The sequence below is a fragment of the Hemiscyllium ocellatum genome, chromosome 3 (genome assembly GCF_020745735.1).
Source record: "Hemiscyllium ocellatum isolate sHemOce1 chromosome 3, sHemOce1.pat.X.cur, whole genome shotgun sequence".
NCBI classification, from domain to species: Eukaryota; Metazoa; Chordata; class Chondrichthyes; order Orectolobiformes; family Hemiscylliidae; genus Hemiscyllium; species Hemiscyllium ocellatum.
In genome coordinates, this window is record NC_083403.1 from 108,542,961 (window position 1) to 108,570,580 (window position 27,620).

General features: G+C 38.3%; 1 protein-coding gene and 1 long non-coding RNA gene across 3 annotated transcripts in view; one reads left to right on the forward strand and one right to left on the reverse strand.

The window, feature by feature from the left end:
* The window catches only part of slc17a5 (solute carrier family 17 member 5), a 36,232-nt gene extending 17,180 nt beyond the window's left edge, over window positions 1–19,052 (forward strand). For both annotated transcript variants that reach the window (XM_060852759.1, XM_060852766.1), the window contains 6 exons: window positions 305–423; window positions 1,469–1,627; window positions 6,102–6,234; window positions 11,796–11,943; window positions 17,931–18,021; window positions 18,613–19,052. In XM_060852759.1, the coding sequence (XP_060708742.1) occupies window positions 305–423; window positions 1,469–1,627; window positions 6,102–6,234; window positions 11,796–11,943; window positions 17,931–18,021; window positions 18,613–18,732 (770 nt within the window). In that variant the 3' untranslated portion in view covers window positions 18,733–19,052. The remainder of the gene's footprint in view (window positions 1–304; window positions 424–1,468; window positions 1,628–6,101; window positions 6,235–11,795; window positions 11,944–17,930; window positions 18,022–18,612) is intronic.
* The window catches only part of LOC132834139 (uncharacterized), a 53,802-nt gene continuing 34,738 nt past the window's right edge, over window positions 8,557–27,620 (reverse strand). The window contains exons 2-3 of the long non-coding RNA XR_009647147.1: window positions 18,048–18,099; window positions 8,557–8,608 (exon numbers count right to left, since the gene is read on the reverse strand). This is a non-coding gene — a long non-coding RNA (uncharacterized LOC132834139). The remainder of the gene's footprint in view (window positions 8,609–18,047; window positions 18,100–27,620) is intronic.

The following is a 27,620-nucleotide window of genomic DNA, read 5'->3' on the forward strand; positions in this document are numbered from 1 at the left end:
CAAAAATCTTTGGTTGCAGTGTGGGGATGCCTCAGCAGGACACCTTTGTAGGGAAGACTGCCATCAGTTGCTGCAAATTTTAGTTTCAGCATTAATCTTCAATTCTGTTAATTACTGAAGAAATCATGGACAACTGCTGATTTTAATTTTACTGCATTGCATAAACCAGGCCATTATCAATTATTATATGTAGAAATAGGTTTCACGATTATGCATACCTATTTGTGAGAATTTTAAGATATAACTTATTCTGCTGTATAAATCTCTGCATTTTGCCTTTTAATTGTTTTTTTTTAAAATTCAGGTGCATTTGGAGTGGCCTGGTGCCTGATATGGTTTGTGATGATTAGTGACACACCGGAAACCCACAAAACTATATCCAGGGCTGAGAGAGTGTATATAATGAATTCACTTCGGGGCCAGGTAAGATGACGACAGTCAAAGGTAATTGATTGAACTCGTACCAAACAAAAGCCTACTACTTTCCATCTTAAACTTCAACTGACTCAACATTCACAGACTCTGGAAGGGACATTTTCACTACCATGGTCAGAATGGTAAACACCTCTATAAACATCCGAGCTTTTATTTTAATATTATTCTGGTTTGACTCCCCTTCTCGCATGTTTATGTACATGCCCTATCAAATTCTTTAATAATCCCACTTCTGACCTAATGCTGGAGGTAAGGTAAAGCAGCTGAAAATTGTTCACACATAGATGCTGCCCTGTGAAACCCTGCATTGAACTACAGGGACTGAGGTCATTAACCTTCAACCACAATTGTCTGTCTTTGTGTCAGGCCTGATGACCAGGGTAGTGGTTATGGAATTCAGCTATTTTGTTTATCATGGAGTCTGAAGCTGAGTAGTGCCTGCAAAACCTAAACTTGAAATAAGTGAGCAGATTATTGTTGAGTGAGTGCTTGTTAGCACTGTGGACAATTCCTTCCACCACCATGGTGATTATTGGGAATATTTGACTGAAATGGACTTGGTTGACTCTTTGACAGGACACATCTGCATAATTTTTCAGGCTGTTCAAATTACATTTCCAAATAAGCTTCCTTCCTCAATATAGTAAGTTCCTTCATTTGGAAATAATTTGTTCACTATTGATCCTGAAGAGTAAAGTGGACAAGCCAAAGTGTACTTTGTTTTGAACAGGTAGTTGAACAATCTTTGTAAGATTGAACTGAGGATTTTATGCTTGTCATGAAGTGGGGAAACTTAATTAAATTTTAATTGTTCTTTAAGAATAGTTTTAAAATGATATGTAAAAATACAAAACAAAGTATAAAATATCAACATTGTTTAAACTTAACAGTAAAACTTATTTGATAAAACATAAGGAAATAGACAAAAATAACATTCAGTTTGATTTACTTGTAGCATTTTCTGTTAGCATTAGCATTTGGGTTGCTTTATTCTTTAATAACTTCTGCATTTTGTTTTGGTCCATTTCTGTAGCATTCTTTAAATAATAATGTACCCTGGAGATCTCTATGGCAATCTTTGCCACTTTGGGCTATAATCGTTCCTCATTTTTGCTACAACTGGACTTTTTACACATTATTAACCCTACTGCCAACATACATGGAAGAAATTCTACAATTTAACATTAAAGAGGTAAGTCTGACAAGGTTGTTATTTTCGCTTATTGAGAACTTAGTCTTTTTTTACGATAACTTTGAAAGAAACCATCAAATTGGAACTAAATAGTCTATCCCAGTCTTTCTAAGTTGCTTTGTAAAATATTAGAATATGTTGCAGATTGTGGCTTCATGATGATTATTTTTAATCATGCTATCACTAAAAATATGATCATGATCACTCTTCAATACCAGTAATAATGCTCATATTATTTATTTACCTAAGATCATTCCAACACCGGCTGGCAAATATTAAAAGCTTAATTTGGGGGCTGTTCCCCCTCATAGATTTTCAGGATTTGCACCAGACACTATTCTTAGTTCAGTGTCATCAATTACTTCTGCAAATTGACTTGTATAAGAGCAGAAGTATGCTATTCAGCCCATCAAGTTTGCTTTGCCACTGAACGAGATCATGGCGGATCTGATCATCCTCAACTTTTTTGCTCTTTCCCCACAAACCTTGATTCCTTTACTGATTAGAACTTTGTCTACCTCAGCCCCAAATACACTTAATGATACAGCTTCTATAGTCCTCTGTAATAAAGAATTCCACAGATTCACTACTGAGTGAAGAAATTCCTCCTTGTGAACAAGTGACATCTGGTCTATATGTGAGAAGTTTGAATTTCTGGAGCTGAGATCTTTTTTTAAAAACTCAGATAAAGAAGAAAAAGTCCTGTAGTGATACGGATTTGTTTGTATTGGATGTGTTTTACAATTGGACATCGTAAACATAGAGAAGCATGAACTTCCTTTCTGTTCGGAAGGATAGGAATTCTTTTGTGCTTGTCTGTTGGGGTGAGGCTGGACCTATAGCTTGGAAAACTTGTGTATTTTAGTTTGCAGAGGTCCAGGTGGAACTTGGATCCAAGAAACAGATTCTCCTGAAGAAAGGACATAGAATAGAATTGCCAGGAAACAACTTGCCTCAATGGAAGGATTTTAGTTTGAAAATTCTGGACTGAAAGTCATTAGAATTCTGAAGTGAAGGAATTATTTGAAGTTGAGAGTCTAAGCTCAGTTGTGATACAGTTTAACGAAGTGGCTACCAAACCATCAAACCTGAGAATTGAAAGAAACAGTTAGTCCTATCGACGTGGTAGAGCAGAGATCCCTCTCGATTTTTGACTACTATAAAGTGTTGAGATGATTGGGATTCCGCTTCTTACTGAGTTTCAAAATTTTTCAATTTGCTTAATTATTTCATTAATTTTAGTGTTATTTCAGTGAAAGACCACTTGTTAAATAGAAACCACATGAAATATGATCTATTAAGTCAGATTTCAGTCTGGAATCTAACTTGCATGTTGCCATGTGAACGGCAATTTCTTGACTCAAAGATTTTTGTTAAATTAACTTGGATTTAGTACAGGGTGTAGCTGCAAAAAAGTTTACAGAAAATTTGAAATCTTCCTTGTCTAAAACTTGGCTAAGTGTCAGGAAATTTTAGGGTGGTGAAATGTGCAGAAGCTGATAAATGGACTTAAATGCAGAGGTGTGATGTACTGCACTTTCAGTGTGGGATAACATATGGGATAACAATATACCACAAATCGCAAGATTTTGAAAAGTGCAGATGAGCAGAGAGACCTCTGTGTGTCCATATACACAAGCCATAAACATGGCTTTCAAAAAAGAACTTAAAGGTTTATAAACAGAAGAATAGGCTGGAACAACAAAGAGCCCATACTAAAACATTACGAATCATGTGGCATTTATTGTATCCAAGAATAATTTATTTTTAATCCATCATCCAAACACCTATAATCATACCACAGACACACTGATTCAGTTCACCACTAACCCAGCGCAGTTTGAATGCCTTTACCTATCGTTGGTTGTCCGTATCATTTTCCTGCTTTGAGCTTTCATTTGGTTATATAATGATTTTGAAATTTTTGATTCTGCCACATTTAAGATGCCACTGTAGATACAGAATAATTTTATGTTTTAAAAATGTAAGTGATTCCTTAGGGTATTCAGTTTACAAAATAAACACAATGTGAGTAGGCACTAAGCCCCAGGACCTGTTCTGCCAAGTTAATCTAAGACTTAAACCTGTTCCTGTTCCATACCCCTTAATACATATAACTAGTGAGGAAAAAGAAAATCACACTCATACTTAATGTCTAGATATCATTTTGATTAAGTTTATAGTGCCCTTTCTCCAAGGCTAGTATATTTTTAAGGTATGGTCCCAAAACTAAGTACTCTAGCTGTGGCACAACCAGGGCTTTGTGTAACTTGTTTAACTTCTACCCCCTTGTGTTCTAGTCCTCTAGATAAAGTGTGTTACATGACATGAGTCTCCTTGTGAATTCTGTGCCTGTCCATGATATTTTAATATCCTGTGTGTAATTAAAATCCATGGTAAAGAATATCCTTTTTTAAAAGCATTTCAAATTTGGAAAGCGCGATCACTTCTAAGAAACAAAATCAAAAATTGCTGAAAATAACTCAGCAGAAGAGTCATTGGATCTGAGATGTTAACTCTGTTTTCTCTCTACAGATGCTGCCAGATCTGAATTTTTCCAGCAATTTCTGGTTTAGTTTCTGATTTCCAGCATCTGCAGTTATTAGTATTTTTTATCTTTAAATCCTTTTTTAAATGACAGATACGTTGTGAACAACTTGAATATTGGAATACAGTAAAATTGCAAAATTTGCTGATTATGCTGAACTTGGAGTTGTGGTAAACAGTGAGAATACCCATTAATTACAAGGTGGCATTGTTAGGCAGAATGGGTACAAATGGTAAAAATGGAGAAGTGTGAGGTGATGAACTTTGGCAGAAGGGTTAGAGAGAGGCAGTTTTATGACATAATTCTGTAGAATGTAGAGATCTAAGGTGTTTCAAATTCAATTATTTATGAAGGTGATGAATATATTGAGAGAATGGTTAGCAAAGCATGTGGGTTTTGGGCTTCATTAATAGAAATGAGTTCAAAGTCAGGGAGGCTTTGGTGGACCTTGAATAAAGTACTAGTTAGAACACAACTAGAAGGTCATGTCTAGTTGAGACACTTTCCGAAGGATGTAGAGGAGATCTACCAGAATGATTCTAGGTATAATGGTTTGTTCTTGAGCAACAGAGATTGATGGGGGATCTGAGTTTATGACAGGTTTAGGTGAAGTTGATGAAGAAAAGCTATTTACGTTAATTGGTGGTGTAAGGACAAAGGAGAAGCTTTGGGGTAGAGATACAGAGGATGAGAGGAAGAACTTTGTAATATAGTTGAATGGCAGTGACCTGGAACTCTGTCCATGAGTAAGACTTGATCAGTGATTTCAAAATTAAACTGGCTGGGCAATTAAAGGAAATAAACTTAATGACTTTGATCCTAATTGGAAATGTAACTCAGCTTTTTAAATGATCATGGAATTGAAAGATGCACTTGCTAAATCAGCAAACTCTTTAGATTAGATTAGATTGCTTACTGAAGCGCGACCCATTTACCCCTTCACCTAACACTACGGGCAATTTAGCACGGCCAATTCACCAAACCTGCACATTTTTGGACTGTGGGAGGAAACCGGAGCACCCGGAGGAAACACACGCAGACGCTGGGAGAATGTGCAAACTCCACACAGGCAGTCGCCTGAGGCAGGAGTTGAACCCGGGTCTCTGGCGTTGTGAGGCAACAGTGCTAACCACTGTGCCACCGTGCCGCCCACACTCTTACTGAGCAAAAGGCAGTTGATGCTTGAAAATTAGATCATACACCTATCCAAATAATTCTTTATGGAACAACATCTCTACGTAAACTTGTGTTTATCCAAAATTCTGCTCATATTAGCATCAAATCCTATTCACGTCACTCTCTGGTACTAGCTGACCTATGTTGGCTCCCAATCTGACAATTACCTGATTTTTAAAATACTCATCTTTGCTTTCAAATTTTTCCATGGTTTTTCCATCCTTCGCCACCTCTTTACTTTTTCTATACCTAAAGTCTTTGAGATCCACCAATATTTGCACATCTGTAATCTTAGTTGCCTTGATCATTGACAATTGTGTTTTCAGCTGATTGGGCTCTAACTCTTAAATTCCTTCTCTGAAATTCTCCAGCTTGCTCCACCTTTCAGGCAGTCCTTAAAATCTACTACTTTGACCAAGCTTTTAGTCATCTGTCCCCATAGTTCCTTCTGTGGCATGGTGACAAATTTAATTAACAGTCTTGAAGTGCCTTGAGACATTTTGCTACATAAACAATTTATATAGCACCTTCACCTCAGTCTGTGTTGAGCAGTGTAATTTGAGTTACAATTCCAGACTTTGGCATCTCAGAAATAGTTTCCCTTCAAAGATTGTTAGGGGTGAAGTCCATTAGTGGGCAAATTTTCAATGGTCAATGGATAAACATTATTTATTGTTATATTCTTGTGCTCATGCTTTAATTTGTGCAGAAGTTTGTACTGCAATATAGCTAATTACTTTGTTTATGTAGAATGGCATTTTATCTGCCCTACCGTATTTCTTCTGTTGGATGGTGATGATTACTACTGGGTTCATTGCTGATTGCCTGATAAAAAATCACAATTTTACTACATCTGCTGTTCGTAAAATGTTTACCATTATAGGTAAGATGTTTTAATTTTAAATTTGTTGTGGCTGAAAACACTTTTGAGAAATATACTTTCAAATTCTGATGTAGAAATCAGTGATAGTGTAAACGTATTGGTTCAGAATGTAATGATATTGGGGACTTCACCAAAGTTTTATGGGATTTGGTGGTAAAGTTGAGATATACAGTGTCAGTAGAAATGCAATAGCTATATGAATGGATATGCAGATAGATTCCACATTGACAGTTAGTTGGTAAAACGAGGCAAAGGATGTTATTGGTTAGGTAATTGATTTAAAATAGGACATTACATAAATAGAAGATAGTATATATGCATAACAAAGACCACATTTTGGATCTTTGAGATGATTGGTCATTAGTTGGAGTTGGATTTCAGTGTGTAGCGTGGAAGTGAAGAAGCAAATAATTAGAAGCAGTAATTCAGCAAAGGTCACGGGTTTATTGTGAGTAAAATTGGTTAATCATTGTTAGGCTATGGTTTTCTTTATAAGTAAAAGAATTGGGCATTAGCAAGCGTTTTTTTAAGAGTATTGATGAAAAAAGCAAATATTGTTTCTCTATATGACACCGGTCAGGTGCCATTTGGTTGCTTTTTGACCAGAATTGACTAGGAACTGGAAAAGAACTCAGCTGAAACTTTACCAGCAATCATAAAGCTGTGGACTAAACTATCTAGGAAAACTTGTAAAATAAAAACATAAATTTAGTTTGCAGTAATTTGATGAAGTTGGGAAGGTTTGGATCAACAGATGTTGAGAATGGGCAGGGATGACCCATTCACTGTCTCCTTTTGATCCAGTAGAACAATTTGCATGATTGATACCAAAGACTAGCCACCAGAATACATGAACATCAACTAGCCACAAAAAGACATGACCCACTCTCTCTCTAGAATCTTTACATACAGATGAGGAAGGAGACCACTTTGATTAGGGCAACACATCCATCCTAGGACAAGCCAAACAGGGACACATGCGAGAATTCCAACAAGCTTGGCATTCCAACCAGAACTCAATCAACAAACATTGACTTCGATCCCATTTACCACCCCCTGAGAAAAAGAATGGGAAATTATGTCACCACAGGAAATGATGTCATCAACCCAAGGAAACCTAAACACCAATAAAAGTGGGCCATAGCACCGGTGCTTCATCCAGAGGCTCACTGATATTACCTAGTATGGTGGCATACCTACATCCATGATTGAGAACACATGGTTGCAAATACATGTGTAAGATACAAGTTTTTAAAGAGTTAAGTTTGGACTTGAGTGGCAAGTTGGGCAAATGCATGGCAAATGAAGTATAATGTGGATATATGTGAGATTATCTACTTTGATAGCAAGCAAAAGAGACAGATGATAAATTGGGAAAAAGGAAGGTACACCAAAGCTGAATTTGTACATAAGTCGCAGAAAGTATGCATGCAGGCGCAACAGGCGGTGCAGAAGACAAATGGTATATTGGCCTTCGTAGCAAGAGGATTAGAGCCCAGGAGCAGGGATATCTTGCTGTAATTATACAGGGTCTTGATGAGATCACATTTGGAGTATTGTGTGTGGGTTTGACCACCTTATGTAAGGATGGATGTTCTCGCTATGGAGTGAGTGCAACATAGGTTTACTAGACTGATACCTGGGATGGTAGAACTGAAGAGAGGCTGATTGGTTAGGATTATATTCACTGGAGTTCACAAGAATGGAGGGAATCTAATAGCTATAAAACTTTAACAATTAATGCAGGAAGTATGTTCCCAATGACCAGAGAGTCCAGAGCCAGGAATCACAGTCTAAGCATATAGGATAAGCCATTTAGGATTGAGATGAGAAATTTTGTCACCCAGTGTGATGATTTTGTGGAATTCTCTGCCACCAAAAGCAGTTGAGGCCAAATACTGAATGTTTTCAAGGAGTTACATTTAGTTCTTGAGGCCAAAGACATCAAAGGGGATTTGGATGAAAGCGTGTACTTAGAACATTTAGCCATGACCATATTGAATGGAGGTGTAGGCTTGAAGGATTGAATGACCTACTCCTCCTCTTTTCTTTGCTTCTGTAATTGTAGGATGGTTTATATAATTTTAGCTTGTATTGTTTTTAAATTTAGAAGGCTGCGGGATATTCTGATTCAATGATTCTCAAACAGTCTTTGTTCAGAAGCCTCTTATTTGAGTGGATTGAAAATCACTAAATTAAGAAAAAAATGGCTTTCTGTTTAAACTTGTACTTTGGCATCCTTTCCCAGTGTTTAACTATGTGGTACTTAATTTTTTAAAAGATATCCTCTTAAACAAATTTAAACTCACTTGGTGTCTGCTACCAGCTAATTGCAGGTCTGCTCAGAGATCTTGGTGCCATTCTCCGCACTCCTCTAAATATAAACAAAAAGATAAATAACTGTGGACGCTGGAAATCTGAAACGAAACAGAAATTGCTGGAGAAATCGAACAGGTCTGGCAGCATCTGTGGAGAGCAAGCATTTTGGGTCCAGTGACCTTCAGAACTATTTGCTCAGAAAAAGTATATATACTAAAGGAGGAGTAACAGGTGGGAGTAAAAGAGTAGACGATAGATGGAACCTTACAAGGAGAGAACAGTAGTTGGTTTGACAAAGATGAATAATGGTGAACTGGAGAGAAAGAAAAGCTGATGATAGGGACTATTAGGGAGTAAGAATGGGTTGGCTGTGATGAAGGTAGCCCGTGTGGTGACCGGGCCATGGTATGGGACTGGGGTAAAGGCTATGGAGTGAGGTATTCAGGCCCTAAAGTTACTGAACTCTGTATTAAGTCTTGAAGCTTGCAACGTCCCCAGATGGAAAATGAGATGTTCTTCCAGCTTACACCAAGCATCACTGAGCACTGCATTGAGCCCAAGACAGAAATGTGGGCCAGGGAACACCAGCGATCTGTTAAAATGGCAGAGAACTGGAAGCTCGGGGTCATTTTTGTGGACAGATTGTAGGTGTTCTACAAAGTAATCATCCAGTTTGTGGTTCATCTACGCAGTGTCGCAAGGACCACATTGTGAGCAGTGAATTTGGAGTCAATTGCAGTAAATTGTTGATTCACCTGGAAGATGGTGATTGCTGGACCCCTTGCTGAGATTTTTGAATCATCGATAGTCACAGGTGGGGTGCTGAAAGACTGGAGGTTGGCTAACCTGGTGCCATTATTTAAGAAAGGTGGTAAGGAAAAGCCAGGGAACTTTAAACTGGTGAGCCTGACATTGGATAAGTTGTGGAGGGAATCCTGAGGGACAAATTTACACGTATTCGGATAGGCAGGGACTGATCAGGGATAGCCAACATGGCTTTGTGTCTGGGAAATCATGTCTCTCAAACTTGATTGAGTTTTTGGAAGAAGTGATGAAGAGAATTGATGAGGGCAGGGCGATGGCCGTGATTTATATGGACTTAAGGCAGTTAACAAGGCTTGTCATGGTAGACTGGTTAGCAAGTAGATCACAGGAAGAACTAGCCAATTCGATACAGAACTGGGACGAAGAGTGAAGACAGCAGGTAGTGGTGGAGGGTTGCTATTCAGACTGGAAGCCTGTGACCAGTGGTGTGCCACAAGGCTTGGTGCTGGGCCATTGGTTTTTGTCATTGATATAAACTATTTGGATGTGAACGTAGGATGTGTGGTTAGTTCATTTACAGATGACACCAAAATTAAGGTGTGGTGGACAGCAAAGAAGGTTACCTCAGTACACAGGGATTTTGATCAGATGGGCCAATGTGCCAAGGAGTGGCAGATGGAGTTTTATTTAGATAATTGTGAGGAGCTGCATTTTGGAAAGGCAAATCAGGGCAGGACTGTTACCATTAAATGGTAAGGTCCTGGGAAGTGTAGCTGAACAAAGAGTGCAGGTTCAGAGTTCCTTGAAAGCGGAGTCGCAGGTAGATAGCATAGTGTAGAAGGTGCTTAGTATACTTTCCTTTATTGGTCAGTGCATTGAGTTGGGAGGTCATGTTGCAACTGTACAGGATGTTGGTTGGCCACTTGGAATACAGGTAACCCACACTTTTCAAACATTCGCTTTACATAATTTTGATTTTAGAAAAGCCCTACATTAGTTTTTGCGAATCTGAAGAGTTTCGCTTTTAAGAAAAGCTGTGTACTTTTTGCCAAATAAATTGTGCATCTTCACATTTATGCTATTTCTGGCTTACAAAAGGTTTCCTGGGAACACTCTAGTTTTGGATAGCGGGTCTACCGTTGTTGTATACAATTCTGGTCTCCCTTCTATAGAAAAGATATTGTGAGACTTGAAAGGGTTCAGAAAAGATTTACAAGGATGTTGCCAGGGTTGGAACAATAGGGAGAAGTTGAATAGGTTGAGGCTGTTTTCCCTGGACCACTGGAGCTGAGTGGTAATCGAGGCGCATGGGTAAGGTAAATAGACAAAGTCTTTTCCCTGAGGTGGGGGAGTCTAGAACTAGAGGACACCGGTTTAGGGTGAAAGGGGAAAGATTTAAAAGGGACCTAAGGAGCAACATTTTCATGCAGCGTGGTGCATGTGTCGAATGAGCTGCCAGAGAAAGTGGTGAAGGCTGTTACAATTAAAAACATTTAATAGACTTGTGGATGGGTATATGAATAGGAAGGGTTTAGAGGGATATGTGCCAAGTGCTGGCAAATGGGACTAGATTAGTTTAGGATATCTGGTTGGTATGGATGAGTTGGACCGAAGAGTCTGTTTACATGCTGTACATCTATGACACTGTCGGGAGTCCCTGGACCTGAAATGTTGATGCTGCTTACTCTGCGAATGTTGCCAGACCTGCTAAGTTTCTCTAGCAATTTCTGTTTCTATTTCAATCCTCTATCAATGTTCTCCTAGATGAGGGAACCTACCCCCTTAACGCTGTATACGTTGCAGTTGCACTTTGCATCCAACATCTGGAAACAGCGTCCATTCACCAACTCTTAATCATGGTATTATGGATGGTCCTTAACCCCTAATGTTAACCCTATTAGGCAAAGATTTTAATATTTTGAAGAACTTCTGGAAAGTTTCCACCGGTTCTTGGGGGTCGGTTTGAGAACCGCTGATTTAATTGAGATATTTAAATCCAATTGGGTTGGAGAGCACAGAATCTATGCCTAACCAAGGTAATGCTATCCAACAGCTTTCATCACAATGGGAAATTTCATTATGAACTTTTACGTGAGCTGTCAGCCTTCAATCTTATGGAATGATTGAACCAATTCAGCTAACAACAGCTTCCTTATCGATCCAATAAGGTTATCCACTATATAACTAAATCAAGACCTTCATGTAAGGGGTTTTGGCAAGTAGGTATAATCAACTAGGAGAAAGTGAGGACTAGAGATCAGAGCTGAAAAATGTGTTGCTGGAAAAGTGCAGCAGGTAAGGCAGCATCCAAGGAGCAGGAGAACCGACGTTTTGGGCACAAGCCCTCCTGAAGAAGGGCTTATGCCCAAAAAGTCTATTCTCCTGCTCCTTAGATGCTGTCTGACTTGCGCTTTTCCAGCAACACATTTTTCAGCAAGTAGGTATAATTACAATAACAATCTTTTTGTTTTGTTTAGGTATGGTCGGACCTGCAATTTTCCTAATTGCTACAGGTTATGTGGGGTGTAACTATACAATGGCCGTGCTATTTCTCACAATATCTTCTGCCTTGGGTGGTTTCAGCACATCTGGTTTCAATATTAATCATTTGGATATTGCACCATCGTAAGTGAACTATTTGAAACTATTGACCCTGTGTTTTCAATCTTCTGCTGAAAAATAAATTAATCTTTCAGTGTCTCCTTTTAATATGAAGAAATCTCTGAAAAATAATTTTAGAAATTGCCTTCTCTCCAGTTTGAACATGAGCATGAGTTACCGAAGTGAGAGGTCCATCTTATTTTCTTTGTTCATGTTGTACATTAACAAAGACAAATGAATAATATGGATAAAGGAACTGAGGGCATAGTTGTGAAGTTTGCAGACGTTACAAAGATTGGTGGAGGGACAGGTAGTGTTGAGGAAGCTGGGAGGCTGCAAAAGTACTTGACCAGGTTTATAGAGTGGGCAAAGAAGTGGCAAATGGAATGCAATGTAGGAAAGTGAGATCATGCACTTTGCTGGGAAGAACAGAAGTGTAGATTATTTTCTAAATTGGGAAAGGCTTTGGAAATCTCTAGCAGAAAGGGACTTGGAAGTCCAAGTTCAGGATTCTCTTAATGTTAACATGCAGGTTCAGTTTGCAGTTAGGAAAGCAAATGCAATGTTAGCATTTATTTCAAGAGGGATAGAATTCAAGAGCAGACTTGTACTGATGAGGTTGTATAACATTCTGGTGAGACCGTATTTCGAATATTGAGACATTTTGAGCCCCTATCAATGCTGACATTGGAGGGTGTCCAGAGGAGGTTTAGAAGAATGATCCTGGGATAAAGGACTTGCCATATGGGCACTTGTGGACTCTAGGTCTGCACTCCATCCAGTTTAGAAGGGTAAGGGAGATCTCATTGAAACCTGCAGCAAACTTAAAGGCCAAGATAAAGTTGACAATGAGATGTTTCCACAAGTAGGAGAGATAAGGACCTGGAGGGCACTGCCTCATAGTGAAAGAACTTTTAGAACTAAGATGAGAAGGAATTTCTTCAGCCAGAGCATGATGAATCTGTGAAACTCACTGCTGCAGAAGTCTTTGGAGGCAGTCATTGAGTGTATCTGAGACAGAGATGGTTGTTTGATAGTAAAAGGATCAAGGGTTACAGTGGAAAAAACAGCAGAATGGGGTTAAGAAACAAAATGGCCATGATCGAATGGTTGAGCATTGTTAATGGCTGAATGGCTTAATTATGCTCCGATATCTTATGATCTTATTAGCAGATTTCTAACTATAATGATCAATCAATGAAGTGAGGTGTAATAAATCACATGTAGCATCAGCCATCTTTTCAATCATTTAAATGTATTTATTCTGCTTTTAATGCAGAAACAATGTCTGATTTGTTGATATTTAGGTTAAATCAGAATTTGTTCATCTATCTATGAAAACACCAATATAAGATTCAGATTGAAGACCATAAGATAAAGGAGCAGAACTTTGGCGATTCAGCCCATCAAACCTGCTCTGCCATTCAATCATGGCTGATAAGTTTCTCATCCACATAATCCTTGATCCCTTGACTCCACGACCCCAGGGAAAAGACTTTGTGTATTTATCCTATCCATGCCCCTCAATTTTGTAAACCTCTATAAGGTCACCCCTCAGCCTCCGATGCTCCAGGGAAAACAGCCCCAGTCTGTTCAGCCTCTCCCTGTAGCTCAGATCCTCCAACCCTGGCAACGTCCTTGTAAATCTTTTCTGAACCCTTTCAAGTTTCACAACATCTTTCCGATAGGAAGGAGACCAGAATTGCACGCAATATACCAACAGTGGTCTAACCAATGTCCTGTACAGCCGCAACGTGACCTCCCAACTCTTGTACTCAATACTCTGACCAATAAAGGAGACATACCAAACGCTTTCTTCACTTTCCTATCCACCTGCGACTCTACTTTCAAGGAGCTATGAACCTGCACTCCAAGGTCTCTTTGTTCAGCAACGCTCCCGAGGACCTTACCATTAAGTGTATAAATCCTGCTAAGATTTGCTTTCCCAAAATGCAGCACCTCGCATTTATCTGAATTAAACTCCATCTGCCACTTCTCAGCCTATTGGCCCATCTGGTCCAGATTCTGTATTAATCTGCGGTAACCCTCTTTGCTGTCCACTACACCTCCAGTTTTGGTGTCATCTGCAAACTTACTAACTGTCCCTCTTATGCTCGCATCCAAATCATTTATGTAAATGACAAAAGTTAGAGGATCCAGCACCGATCCTTGTGGCACTCCACTAAGCTTTTCATTCCTGGGACTATTTTTGTGAACCTCCTCTGAACATTCTTGGGCCAGTACATCCTTCCTGAAATATGGAGCCCAAAACTATGTATAATACTCCAAATATGATATGAAAAGAGCCTCAGAAGTACATCCCTGCTTTTATATTCAAGTCCTCTCAAAGTAAATGCCATCATTGCAATTGCCTTTCTAGCTAATGACTCAACCTGCAAGTTTACCTTGGGAGTTCTAGTCCAGGATTCTCTCAAGTCTCTTTGCACTTCTGAATTTTCTCCCCATCAGAAAATAGCCTGTGACTCTATTCTTTATACCAAAGTGCACAACTTCACACTTCCTCACTTGTACTCTATCTGCCACTTCTTTGCCCATTCTTCTAACGTGTCCAAATCCTTCTGCAGCCTTCCCACCACCGCATTGCTACCTGTCCCTCTACCTATCTTTGTATTGTTGGCAAACTTAGCCAGAATGCCCTCAGTTCCTTCATCTAGATTGTTAATGTATAAAGTGAAAATTTGTGGTCCCAATGCTGAGCCTTGCAGAATGAGCTCCTGTTCTGAGAAGGACTCTTTTATCCTCGCTCTCTGATTTCTGCCAGACAGCCAAGTGTCTATCCAACTAGCACCTTGTCTCTGGCACCTTGGGCCCTTATTTTACTCAGTAGCCTCCTGTGCGGCACCATGTCAAAGGTTGCCTTAAAGTCCAGGTAGGTAACACCCTACCTGCTTATTACTTCCTTAAAAGATTCTGACAGACTTGTCAGGCACAACATCCCTTTGAAACCATGGTGATTTTGCCCTATTTTATCGTACACTTCCACATATTCAGAAATCTCAGCCTTCACAATGGATTCCAGAATCTTACTCATGGCTGAGATTAGGCTCATCTCTCTATAATTTTCTGTCTTTTGCCTTACTCCCTTTTTAAACAGGGGTGTCACGTTAGCCATTTTCCAGTACTCTGGGATCCTCCCTGATTCTAGCGATTCTCAAAAGATCACCACTAACACCACTATTATCTCTTCAGCTATCTCCCTTAGAATTCTGGGGTGTAGTCCATCTGATCCAGATGATTTATCCACCTTCAGGCCATTCAGTTTTTCTAGCACCTTCTCCTTGATGGCAACCATATTTCACTCTGCTCCCTCATTCTCGAATTTTTGGGATGTTACTCATGTCTTTCACAGTGAAGACTGACATGAAGTAATTCTTCAGTTCTTCAGCCATTTCATTGGAGAGATTGTAGTGGGGAACAATGTCCTTTCCAGCAGCCTAAAGTCCTCTTTTGCCCATTGTTAGAGTTTCTTTAGATCTACAGTCTTCCTTTATATTACTGGCTAGCTTACCCTCACATTTAATCTTCTCCCTCCCTTTTGTTTTTGTTGCTGTCTGTTGGTTTTTGTAGGCTTCCCAATCCTCTGGTTTCCCACTGCCCTTTGCCACATTATATGCTTTCTATTTTTGCTTTTATGTTATCCCTGACTTCTTCAGTCAGCCACAGTTGCCTCGTCCTTCCTGTACCATGCTGCTTTCCCCTTGGAATGAATCTCCGCTGTGTCTCCTGAATTACTTCCAGAAAGTCCTGCCATTGATGTTCAACTGTCTTTGATACTAGGCTCCTCTCCCAGTCAATTCTACCCAGCTCCTCCTTTATGTCTCTGTAGTTGCCTTTATTCAGCTGTAATACTGTTACCTTTGATTCTATCTTCTCCTGCTCAAATTGCAGAGTAAATTCAACTTATTATGATCACTGCCCCTTAAGGGTTCCTTCACCTTAAGCTCCCTTATTAAGTCTGCCTTGTTGCACAGCACTAAATCCAGTATTGCCTGTTCCCTCGTGGGCTCCACCACTAGCTGCTCCAAAAAGTCATATCGCAGACATTCCACAAATTTCTTTTATTGCAATTCACTACCAACCTGATTTTCCCAGTCCACCTACATTTTGAACCCTCCATGATCACTGTAACTTTGCCTTTCTTATACCAGGACAGAAAGATGATTTGTATCTTGCTGAGTGGTGATGAGAGAAACAGCATATGAGTCAGTCTGTGCAGCTGATGGGATGTGAGTGGGCATGTGGGGCAGGGGAGGAGAAGTTGGTTGGGTAGAGGGGTATGTTTGGTTGTAGCAGAGGAAGGCTTCACGAAGTCCATCACCATGGAATAATGAACAGTTTGGTTGAAACGTGTGTGAATACATAAAGTTTTTACTAAGTATATTACATACAGATTTTCATATTTAAATTATGTACTGCATGCGTTGATCTATAATATGTAGATCAAACTTTACTGCACCACCTTTATTGCTGGCAACAGGTGGTCATGTTTGTTATTTAAAAACAATATTTTTTTTGTGCAAGTTTCTTAGCCATATCTCATTAACAAGTGTTTATTAATAGTAAGGCCAACCTTTGCTACCCATCCCAAATTGTTCTTAAAGTTTTTGGTGAGTTAAAATAGGGTCACAATGCTTTTCAAACAATTTTCCATAGCCTTCTGCTTTACTTTGCATGTACGTAAACCAGCAAGGTCATGTTGTCTTCATCGTGTACTACTTGCATTCTCTCTGCATTGAATGCTGAAATGCTGAGGTCACTAGTGATTTTATTATGAATGCATTGGTACACAGTTATGATGGTAATCGGCAAACAAAGGGAAAATTAACATCTCGATCCGCTTAGTCTATAACTATCCCATTTGAAATTGCCTAAATGCATTTGTATTTCATTAGACAAATGCTGTAACTACATAATCCCTAAACTCAAAACTTTTATGCCTCTTTGTCTTTGCCATTTCATCCTGATTATTGTTCACTTTACCTGAAAGAGGCTAAGATCGTTAAGCTGGATGTTGATTATTAACAGGAAGGTACATATTTGCACACAAGGATTAGTGATCACACCAATTTAGAAGATACACCTGTAGAAAATATAGTTGCCAGGCTCTCATTAATGTCATTGATATTCCCAAAATGTCTCAAATATGGCAGTTTTTTCATCCAATACAACGCCTAGGTATCAACCACTTCAATAACCTATTGAAAGCTCTCCTCTCCATTTTCAACAAAAGCCCCAAACCAAAACTTTTTTGAAATTTCTCAGATTTTTAATAAAAAACACAACTGCTGTTTCTTCCCTCCCTTTGTTTATTGCTATAAGGCAGCCCAAAAATAAACTATATGATGATTTTTCAATATAGTTGTCTTAAAATTCAACTTGAAGAGACATTTGTAGTATCTGCACTTTGGAATATTTGTAATCTCAAGCTTCTTTATGCATTATTTTCCTTTCTAGGGAAATGGGGCAAGGTGGGTAGAGGGGGAGAAGAGGGAGGGCAGTTGAGGGACAGACAATTATACATGTATCTGTGTAAGGAAAACTGAATAAATATTTGAGGTGGATGACTTTATTCTGATTTCTGTGATAAAAGTTTAGGACAGAGATAGCCTGCTTGTGTTTATAGTTTATAGTTTATTTATAGTTCTACAAGCTTCTCTCTCTCTAGGATGACCAAATTGCCGTCGCCTTAGTTATTCACTGTTCAGCATCGCATATATTAGGAGCTGATTGAAGTAATAAGATTTACACAAGTTCCATTTTTCCTACCATTTTGTACATTGTGATTAGTGTTCCAATGTTCACTACCATTGTACTACCCAGTCTAGAGTTTGTTGTTGGTTGAAAACAGAACCAAACTGGTGTTGGAATCTTGGTCTCCCAGTCATCAAGTATATTATTGAGTAATGTTTTGGAGGGGAACAGGAAATCTTTAACTTTTGCAGTTTTTTGTATACACATTAAGGAAATTAAATTTGATACTTAATAACCAGGTACGCAGGAATTTTGCTTGGAATCACAAATACGTTTGCTACTATACCAGGAATGGTAGGACCAGTTATTGCCAAAACCTTGACACACAGTGTAAGTATAAATTTCTGTATGCTTACCAAGTGAGAAATCTTGCACTGTCAACTTCCACGTTCAGCAAACTATTTTGGCCTGTATTTGTATGTTTGAAAACAATGAAATAAACAGTTGTTTCAAATAAATCACAGGGCAAACAAAACATTACATCCTCTTTCAAATAATAAATATTATTTACATAATTTTAGAATTTAGTTCTAGTCGTTGAAATTATTGTATAATGTTATCAATTTAGCAGTTTGAAATGCTGAGTCACTGAGCTAGAAAATCATATTTGTTTGTTAAGTAGAACTGTCCTGAATAAAGCAGCATGATGTATCATAAAGAAATTTTTCTAATTTGATAATATGCAAGACCATCCAGTGAAATTTCCTTTGTATTTAATGAAGTCACTGTTATGAAATCAAACTGTTTGCAAAATTAGTTTATAACATATTTATCTTATAAGGATTATGCTGCTGTCTTCTCACAAACTAACATAGCTAATGACAAGGGGATTTGCCTGTTCATTTTAAATTTAATAGATTCTGCAGATGCTTTCTTAATCAGAATTAGTGTTTATTTTTGCTTTTCTCTTTTACTCCACAGCATACAATTGCACAATGGCGAACTGTATTCTACATTGCTGCTGCTATTGATATATTTGGTGCTGTGTTTTTCACCATTTTTGGAAAAGGTGAAATCCAGTCTTGGGCAATTAATAACTAAATATTTTGCCTGTGACCTTTTGTACTTAAATCATGTGACCTAAAAGTGCCTCTGTCCATTGTTATATTGCCATGTGACCTGGACTTACTCATTGTCCTTTACATTGCTGATCTTTTCTTTTCTTACTGCCAACAATAGTTAGCAGATTATCTAATTGTATCCCCCTATTGTGCTTAATCCATGAATTCTACAACTTTTTAAAAAAAAAGTTAACAAAGTATTTTTGTGTAAATTTTAAATGCTGAAACTGAATATGTACAACTTTCAAAAACTGTCCATAAATTGGTAATGAAGGAATAAAATAGACTCTTAGTGAAAAATCATCTATTTAGTCATTATTATAGAGTTATAGTCATACAGCATGGAAACAGATCCTTTGGTCCAACTATTCATGCTGACCATGGTTAGATATCAATTTTTGTTCCTGGTATAAAATGTGATGTCTTGCGTTTATAACAGTGACCAGATTGGTCCTTTTAACTTATCCAAAGGATTTCCTGATGACAAGAGTCATTGTGAGATAACACTGCCTTTAATTTTAAGACTGTCATTGTGAAACCCACATTTGTGTCAAGTACAGTCCAATTTGTATATTGATAATCAAACAATGCATCCAACTGTATGCTATCATGATAGATTCAGACCAGTAAACTGAAAAAAAAGATGGCATCAAGCTAAAAGAAAAACCCTGCACATAAAGTAGAAATCCAGCAGACAGGGAGAGCTAGAAAAAGCAATACTGGGGAAATAAAGGAATATGAAAGAAATTAAACAGGTAGAATTATTAAACAAAAATTTTATATATTTTCCACATAAACTAGGATAAACTATAAAGAATAATGGTATAACGGAACTTAAAATTACATGAATGAGGTAAACATTTTAATGGTGTAAATTTTGTGCTGAAATCAAACAGCATCTACAATTTCCAAACTTTGTAATTTATTTAATAAAGGAATGAAATGGTACACTGAATAATTTGTACATTTTGGGGTGTACGTCAACCTTGAAACTTCAAAATTGAGGGTTTGACTTGTATGCCCAAAGTATAATTAAACTGCTAGCATGGTTGTGGTCATTTTCAAATGTGATTAGCATCTAATGCAGCGGGCATGACTTAAACTTCCAAGTGTCTTTGCAATATTGTCTGGTTATGCCCAGGGGAAAGATACCAGTAAAAGAAAATATGCATTTGTGGGATGAAATATTTAAGGCTGAGTGCTACTCAAGTCAGTATAGCATGTCATGGTTGGAAAGGGGGACCAACCTGTATGTTAAGTACATGCAAAATCAGTTTTGGGGCTGAAGAATGTGATATTAGAACATAGAATGGTATGGCACAGGGACAGGCACTTCAGCCCATCACTTCTGCACTGACCATGATGCCGATCTAAATGAATTACATCTGCCTACACACTGTCTGTATCCTTATATTCCCTGCCTGTTCATGTGTTTGTCTAAATGTCTGTTGAATATTGTTATTGTATCTGCTTCTACCACCTCCCCTGGCAGTGTTCAAGATTTCTACCACCATGTGTTTAAAAATAAAACTGCCACACGCCTTTAAACATTTACCCTCTCACCTTTAAACCTAGCAATTGCACATTAGGCATAATGGTCAGAGTAAGTTAGAGTGAAAGCCACATGAGGGGAGGGGGAAGAGTGTGTGTGTGTGTGAGAGAGAAGGTCAGTGAGAGAGACACCAGCAGGTAGACAATGGTAAAGGTCTGAATGTGTGCTGTGCTAGTGTCTTGAATGATGGATTTATTCATGTGATTTTTATAGTAGCATAACCATTTTTATTACTGGAAAGGAATGTGATGTCACCATTTCCATTTATTTACTGTAAATAAATGCAACTTCAGATCAATAAATCACCAAGAACTGATAGGTTCCATTTTGGGATATTAGAATCAATTTTCCAAAGTTTTCCCTTTTTTTGTGCCTTTTGGATTGGAAATGTCAATTTGTTCACAGAAACCAGAAAATCACCTACATTAATGACCAATTCCAATTACATTCCTCATAACTATCATTTGTTCAAATCTTCAGTCTGACTTTAGTGAGCTGATCAGAGATTCTAGATATCTGAATAATCTAGCTAACTATGTTGAGAAACGTTTTAGTATGTTAGATAGGAAAATGTCTCTGGATGTTGTCTGTGGTGGACTTTCAAAAGGCATTTGAAGAAGTTCTGTGCAGAAGATTGAGTTTAAGTAAAATTAAGTGGAACTGCAGGAATCCTGAGAGGTGGATGTTGTGAGAAATAAAGGATTTATTTTCTAATTATTGGCATGTTCCATAGGGGTTTGTACTGGGGCATTACCCTTTCACAATATGCATCAATGAGTAGACAACTATTTACCTAAATTTGCAAATGATAATTGCAGGCAACATAGATGATTCCAGATGGTTATAGGAGGACAGACAGATTAGATGCGTGGATAAGATAGTGGCAGATGGAATTAAGAGTGAGGTCATCCACTTTGGAACCAGGATTGACCAATCCAAATATTTTTGTGTGAAATAGTAAAGAGGATTTGGATAGACAGGTTCAGAAATCACGAACAGTAAATGTACACGTATATACATTGATGCCAAATGTGCAAAAAAGTGTAATCTGGCAATAATTTGGCCTAAATGTGCAAAGAAAAGAGATTTTCAGGATGGAATTCTAGAGCATAAGGCTAGATAGCTGAAGACACAGCACCACTAGTGAAAGAACCGGAGATAACCGTTATCACAGGGTTGTAGAGCTGAAAAGTTAGAAATATAAAGAGAGGAGAGAAGAGGCAATGGAGAGAATTAAGAAATTTGAACTTGTGGTCAGTAAATCAGTGTAGGTTAGCAAATACAGAGGTGATTGATGAAAGTGACTTTGAGAGAGTTCAGATACAGCAGAGGAGTTATGCATAAGCTTGTAGTTTTGACAAGGGTAGAGTACAGATTTAATAGAATAATACAATGTATTAAAGAGTTACATGGAAGATATGTTTAATAAACTTGTATTTCCTTGCAATTTGAAGTTTTATGATATTATACCAGTGTTTTAAAAGATAATTACATAGAATACAGAAAATTATTTCCTCTGGTGGAAAATTTAGAACAAATGTGCACAACTTTAAGATAGAGCTAGGTTAAAATCTATCACCTTTTCCCAAAAAGTCTATGACTGCAAGATCAGTTGGTTTTACTTGATAAGGAAATTGAGGTATTTAGACCAGATGGGTAAGACTGCAGATCATCTGTATTACAGCTGAATAGATTTGAGGGAATGCATTCCGAGAAACTGCATTTCATGAATATTTCTTGTAGTCATGGCCCCTCTAATCAGACAGCTGTAAACTCCAGAATTGGGTAATCTGTTTTCCACTGTTGAGGTGAAAAACAAGTGAGACTGCTGCATCTTAAAAAGCCTGTTAAGAAAACATTAAATATTTATATCTTAAAAAAGGAAGCTACAGCCGAAAGGAACAGTTTCCCCATTTCCTTGGGATGGTGAAGCTAGTCACAACACTAAACATGTGATAAATGTTCATTTACAACAATAGTACTTTTATACTGATGTATTGATTTTAGCTAAACTATACCCCAATTATATTGCTTGTAATATATAATTATATTGCATATAAATACAACTATGCTTGTTCATAAGCAGAAATGTAGTAATCGCTCCAAGTGGTTCAAAGCAAATGTTTTGAGAATATCGATGGGGGTGGCATCATTTATCTATAGTTAAAAAGATTTTAAGGATGTTCAGTTTTGTGCCACATTTAAAGAATAAAAATTATTATAATTGTAGCTGATTTTCCAGTTTATAATTCCTTAAAATGACTCACTTGGACCAAATATTATCATAAGCTACAAACACTTGTTGCATGAAATAAATTTCTAGATTAGAGCCTTAAGTAAGCCTTTTATCAAACAGGTAAGTGCTACCATACTTAACCTAGAAAGCAAGCCACCTCTGCAGAATTAATCTATTTGACCACTAATTTCTAAAGCATGGATGATTGATAGACCGAAAAGGACTTAATTAAAACTCCTACCACACTATTTATAAATAATTTGTCGTGATGGGACTAGCCTAGAAACTCAACTTTTCACATTAGTGTTGGCATGGGCTGATTAAACTAATAAATAGGTTCAAAATGAGTTTCATTACTGCTTGCCATGGAGAATAAACAGCAACATGCACTGATTAAGCCAAACAACCTGTTTGAGTTGTAGACTACAGAAAACATCCTTTAGAGCAAGGAATCTGCTATCAATGTGATTCTAATCCTGCAACTTTAGTTAACAGTTTGTGGGTAATCAAGGTTGAGCAATAAATGCTGTTTTGCTCATATTGCTTACATTCTAAGAAGAATGGCACGGTGGCTCAGTGGTTAGTACTGCTGCCTCACTGTGCTATAGACCTGGGTTCGATTCCAATCTCTGACGACTGTGTGGAATTTGTGCATTCTCCGTGTCTGAGTGGTTTCCTCTGGGTGCTCCGGTTTCCTCCCACATTCCAAACAATGTGTAGGTCAGACGAATTGGCCATGCTAAATTGCCCATAGTGATAGGCACATTAGCAAGGGGTAAATGTGGGGGAATGAGTCTGGGTGGGTTACTCTTCGGAGGATGGGTGTGGACTTATTGGGTTGAAAGGCCCGTTTCCATGCTCTAGGGAATCTTTAAAAAGATTTGTTTCAGCAAAAATATAGTACTGGAAAGCAATAGTCACTACTGAATGATATCCTCTAACAACTTCATGTAACAAAAGGAATAAAAATAAACAACTTGTATGCCCACATTGCAACGTTCTGATGTTTGCAGTTTGGAAGCAGCATCTGATGTCCATAATAAATTACTAACACCAATTTACATGGCAACCATGATGAAAATTGATATTTTTATATCTAGAAATAACATCTTTTTAAAGTTTGGACTTCAGACTGGTGATGTGTTGGTTTTTTTTGTAAGGGGGTTTAATAATTATTTAGGTCTGTCTTTTTGGAACTATTATTTTAAGCTAGTATGTGTTAGAGTCAATAACTGGAGGCCTCCTGGAAGGTTAATTGAAAGTTGTTGACAATGTGGGGTTTTGCTTAAGCCATTAGCTTGTTGAAGCTTGGATAAGCATTTTCTTTTAAAGAAAATATAGAAAAGACAGTTTGGAGATCTGTCTGAAGTCAGATATAAGAATAGTTCCTCTGAGAAAAAGATTTGTTCAGAACGGTTATAGCAGTAAGTTATCTCAGTAAGGGTTTCAGTTTGTGAAAACATCTAGACCAGGAATGTTGAATTGGAACTCCATCGGCTATTGAAGGACTTAGAAAGTCTAAGATCCAGCGTTTTCTCCCTGTAAGCTGTGTGGCTGCATGTGCAGATCCAGAAGTCAGTGTTGTGCATAGGTTTTGGAAATCCATGCTGCTGGTAAGAATATTAGAGAGAATGTTGCTAAGATCTCGGTTACGTGAATATACAGGAAAAGGCTTTGTAGCTCAGAACAGGAGCCAAAGAAAAAGTATTTAAGTCAAAGCTACAGATTTGATAGGGAAGAGAAATTTCTCTGGATTTTAATTAATTGTTAGGTGGTTGTATTGAGAAGTACATAGGAATCAATTTGTCAGGAAAGCTTTAATTCTGGGATCTGGCTTGCCCAGAGGTAACATCAGCTGCAGCGATAAAAGTATCCAATTTGGAGTAGTATTGTTGAATAAAAATTGATGCTGAACTGCACGAGATATTCAGACTCATTTAACCAAAAAGTTGGTCAGAGACATAGTTCTTAAGGAGAGTTCACTCCTCTTAAGGAAAGATCCTGGTTCTTTTTAAGTGGCAAAGTAGCTTTTGCTTTGGATTATCTATCAAACAGGTGTATTGAGCAGCTCCACTTTGCCTTGATTTTCTTTTGTAAATCACAATAACAGTTCATTCCTAGATTAACTTTTATTTGTGAAATGTCTATAGTGTTTTTTCAAACTGCTTAAAAAAAAACTAGCTTAATTAACAAAATCTCATAACTTCAGCTGGGTTTCTATTTTGAGAACAATCCTGACAATATAAGCATATTTTTAAAAATTAGATTTTCTTTTTCAGCCACTGCTACAATTAACTCAGGATGGTAGAGTTGTGGATGGTAGAGTTCAGGGATCGTTGATTAACTAACTCTCACCCCAAGGCTTTTAAGACTGTTCCTCATCTAATAAAGCTTGTAGCAATGAATTTGGTTTGTTATATTAAAATTATAATTGGATGAGGTTACACGTTTCTGAATAGTTTAACTCATTACCCATAAATATCTTGCTTATGTTACATAAATTATGGTTTTATTCCTACTTTAATGGTTAACAGAATTGGAAAGGTCATCTGTGATAAGCTTCATCGAATACTCTTTCCACTTAAAACTTTTCTGATATTTTCAGCTCATCTCTCTTACCAAGTTCTGGACGAATTGCCAATTAACTAGTTGTGTGAGCTTATAGATATGGGAAGTGACGATGTAGAGTTGTAAAAGTTCAGATTTGGCATCCCAATGACCCACCAAACTAAGTCTTAGTTTTGATTTAATAAAGGAGCACTGACTGCTTGATCTTAGGAACTCTGAATATGCGTATGTTAAAATCAGCTTGAGACAAATTTCCTTAATTTAGAATTCCAGAGAGTCCTATTGGTTAATTTTTCAGGGCAGTTCCTTGACAAATCAGAATCAAGTAGCCTAGTTTAAAATTTAAACCTGGCTGTTAAATGTCAATTACCATTAATGGGTGCATTCTCCATGGCTCTACCAATCAATGCCCACTTGCAACCAATTAGCCTACGCAACTCATGCAGCATTAAATGTGGTTTTTCTCTTGATTTGGTATTCTTGTATAATGGGAGAAAGTAAGGTATGCAGATGCTAGAGATCAGAATTGAAGGTGTGGCACTGGAAAAGCACAGCAGGTCAGAAGGAGCAGGGGAGTCGACGTTTTGGGCATTAGCCCTTCTTCATGATGAAGGGCTTATGCCCAAAATGTCAACTCTCCTACTCCTCAGATGCTGCTTAACCTGTCCTTTTCTGGCATCACACTTTTTGATTCTTGTAAAACATCCTGATGATTGCAAGACAAAAAAGTTTGATAAAATGTCTTTTTTCAGTAATACTCAAATTTGTTATTATTGAGATGGGAATATTATAACCAAAATACAACTGATGGCATTATTGTCCAAGGAGGATTCGTGTCCCCTTTGTGGACCTAACCTTCATCATCAGAGAGTAAACCCAAGAAGCAAATTGCTTTATAAGTATGCAATTTGGAAGAAGCGAACATCCTTGAACATTAGAACATAGAACATAGAAAAATACAGCGCAGTACAGGCCTTTCGGCCCTCGATGTTGCGCCGACCAAAGCCTACCTAACCTACACTAGCCCAATAACCTCTATATGCTTATCCAATGCCTGCTTAAATGCCCATAAAGAGGGAGAGTCCACCACTGCTACTGGCAGGGCATTCCATGAACACTCAACCCGCTGAGTAAAGAATCTACCCCAACATCTGTCCTATACCTACCACCCCTTAATTTAAAGCTGTGTCCCCTAGTAACAGCTGACTCCATTAGCGGAAAAAGATTCTCACTGTCAACCCTATCTAAACCCCTAATCATCTTGTACACCTCTATCAAATCTCCCCTAAACCTTCTTTTCTCCAATGAGAACAGCCCCAAGTGCCTCAGCCTTTCCTCATACGATCTTCCTACCATGCCAGGCAACATCCTGGTAAACCTCCTCTGCACTCGTTCCAATGCCTTCACATCCTTCCTATAGTATGGCGACCAAAACTGCACACAATACTCCAGATGAGGCCGCACCAGAGTCTTATACAACTGCAACATGACCTCAGGCCTCCGGAACTCAATTCCTCTACCAATAAAGCCCAGTACACCATATGCCTTCTTTACAGCACTATTTATGTGGGTGGCAATTTTCAGCAATCTGTGTACATGGACACCAAGATCCCTCTGCTCATCCACACTACCAAGTAGCCTACCATTAGCCCAATAATCCATCATCTTGTTACTCCTACCAAAGTGAATGACTTCACACTTAGCTACATTAAACTCCATTTGCCACCTTTCTGCCCAGCTCTGCAACTTATCAATATCCCGCTGTAACCTGCCACATCCTTCTTCGCTGTCCACAACTCCGCCGACTTTCGTGTCATCCGCAAACTTGCTCACCCAGCTTTCAAGCCCCTCCTCCAGGTCATTTATAAAAATGACAAACAGCAATGGTCCCAAAATAGATCGTTGTGGAACACTGCTAGTAACTGCACTCCAAGATGAACCTATACCATCAACTACTACCCTCTGTCTCCTTCCAGCCAGCCAATTCCTAATCCAAACCTCTAATGCACCCTCAATGTCATACCTCTGTAGTTTTTGCATTAGCCTACCATGGGGTACCTTATCGAACGCCTTGCTAAAATCCATATACACCACATCTACTGCTTTACCCTCATCCACTTCCTTGGTCACCTTCTCAAAGAACTCAATAAGGTTTGTGAGGCACGACCTGCCCTTCACAAAACCATGCTGACTATCCTTGATCACATTATTCCTATCCAGATGTTCATAAATCCTATCCCTTACAATTCTCTCTAAGACTTTGCCCACAACAGAAGTGAGACTCACTGGCCTATAGTTACTCGGGCTATCCCTACTCCCCTTCTTGAACAAAGGGACCACATTCGCTATCCTCCAGTCTTCTGGCACTATTCCCATGGACAATGACGACATAAAAATCAAGGCCAATGGCTCCGCTATCTCCTCCCTAGCTTCCCAGAGGATCCTAGGATAAATGCCATCAGGCCCAGGGGACTTATCTATTTTCATCCTTTCCAGTATTCCCCAGACCTCT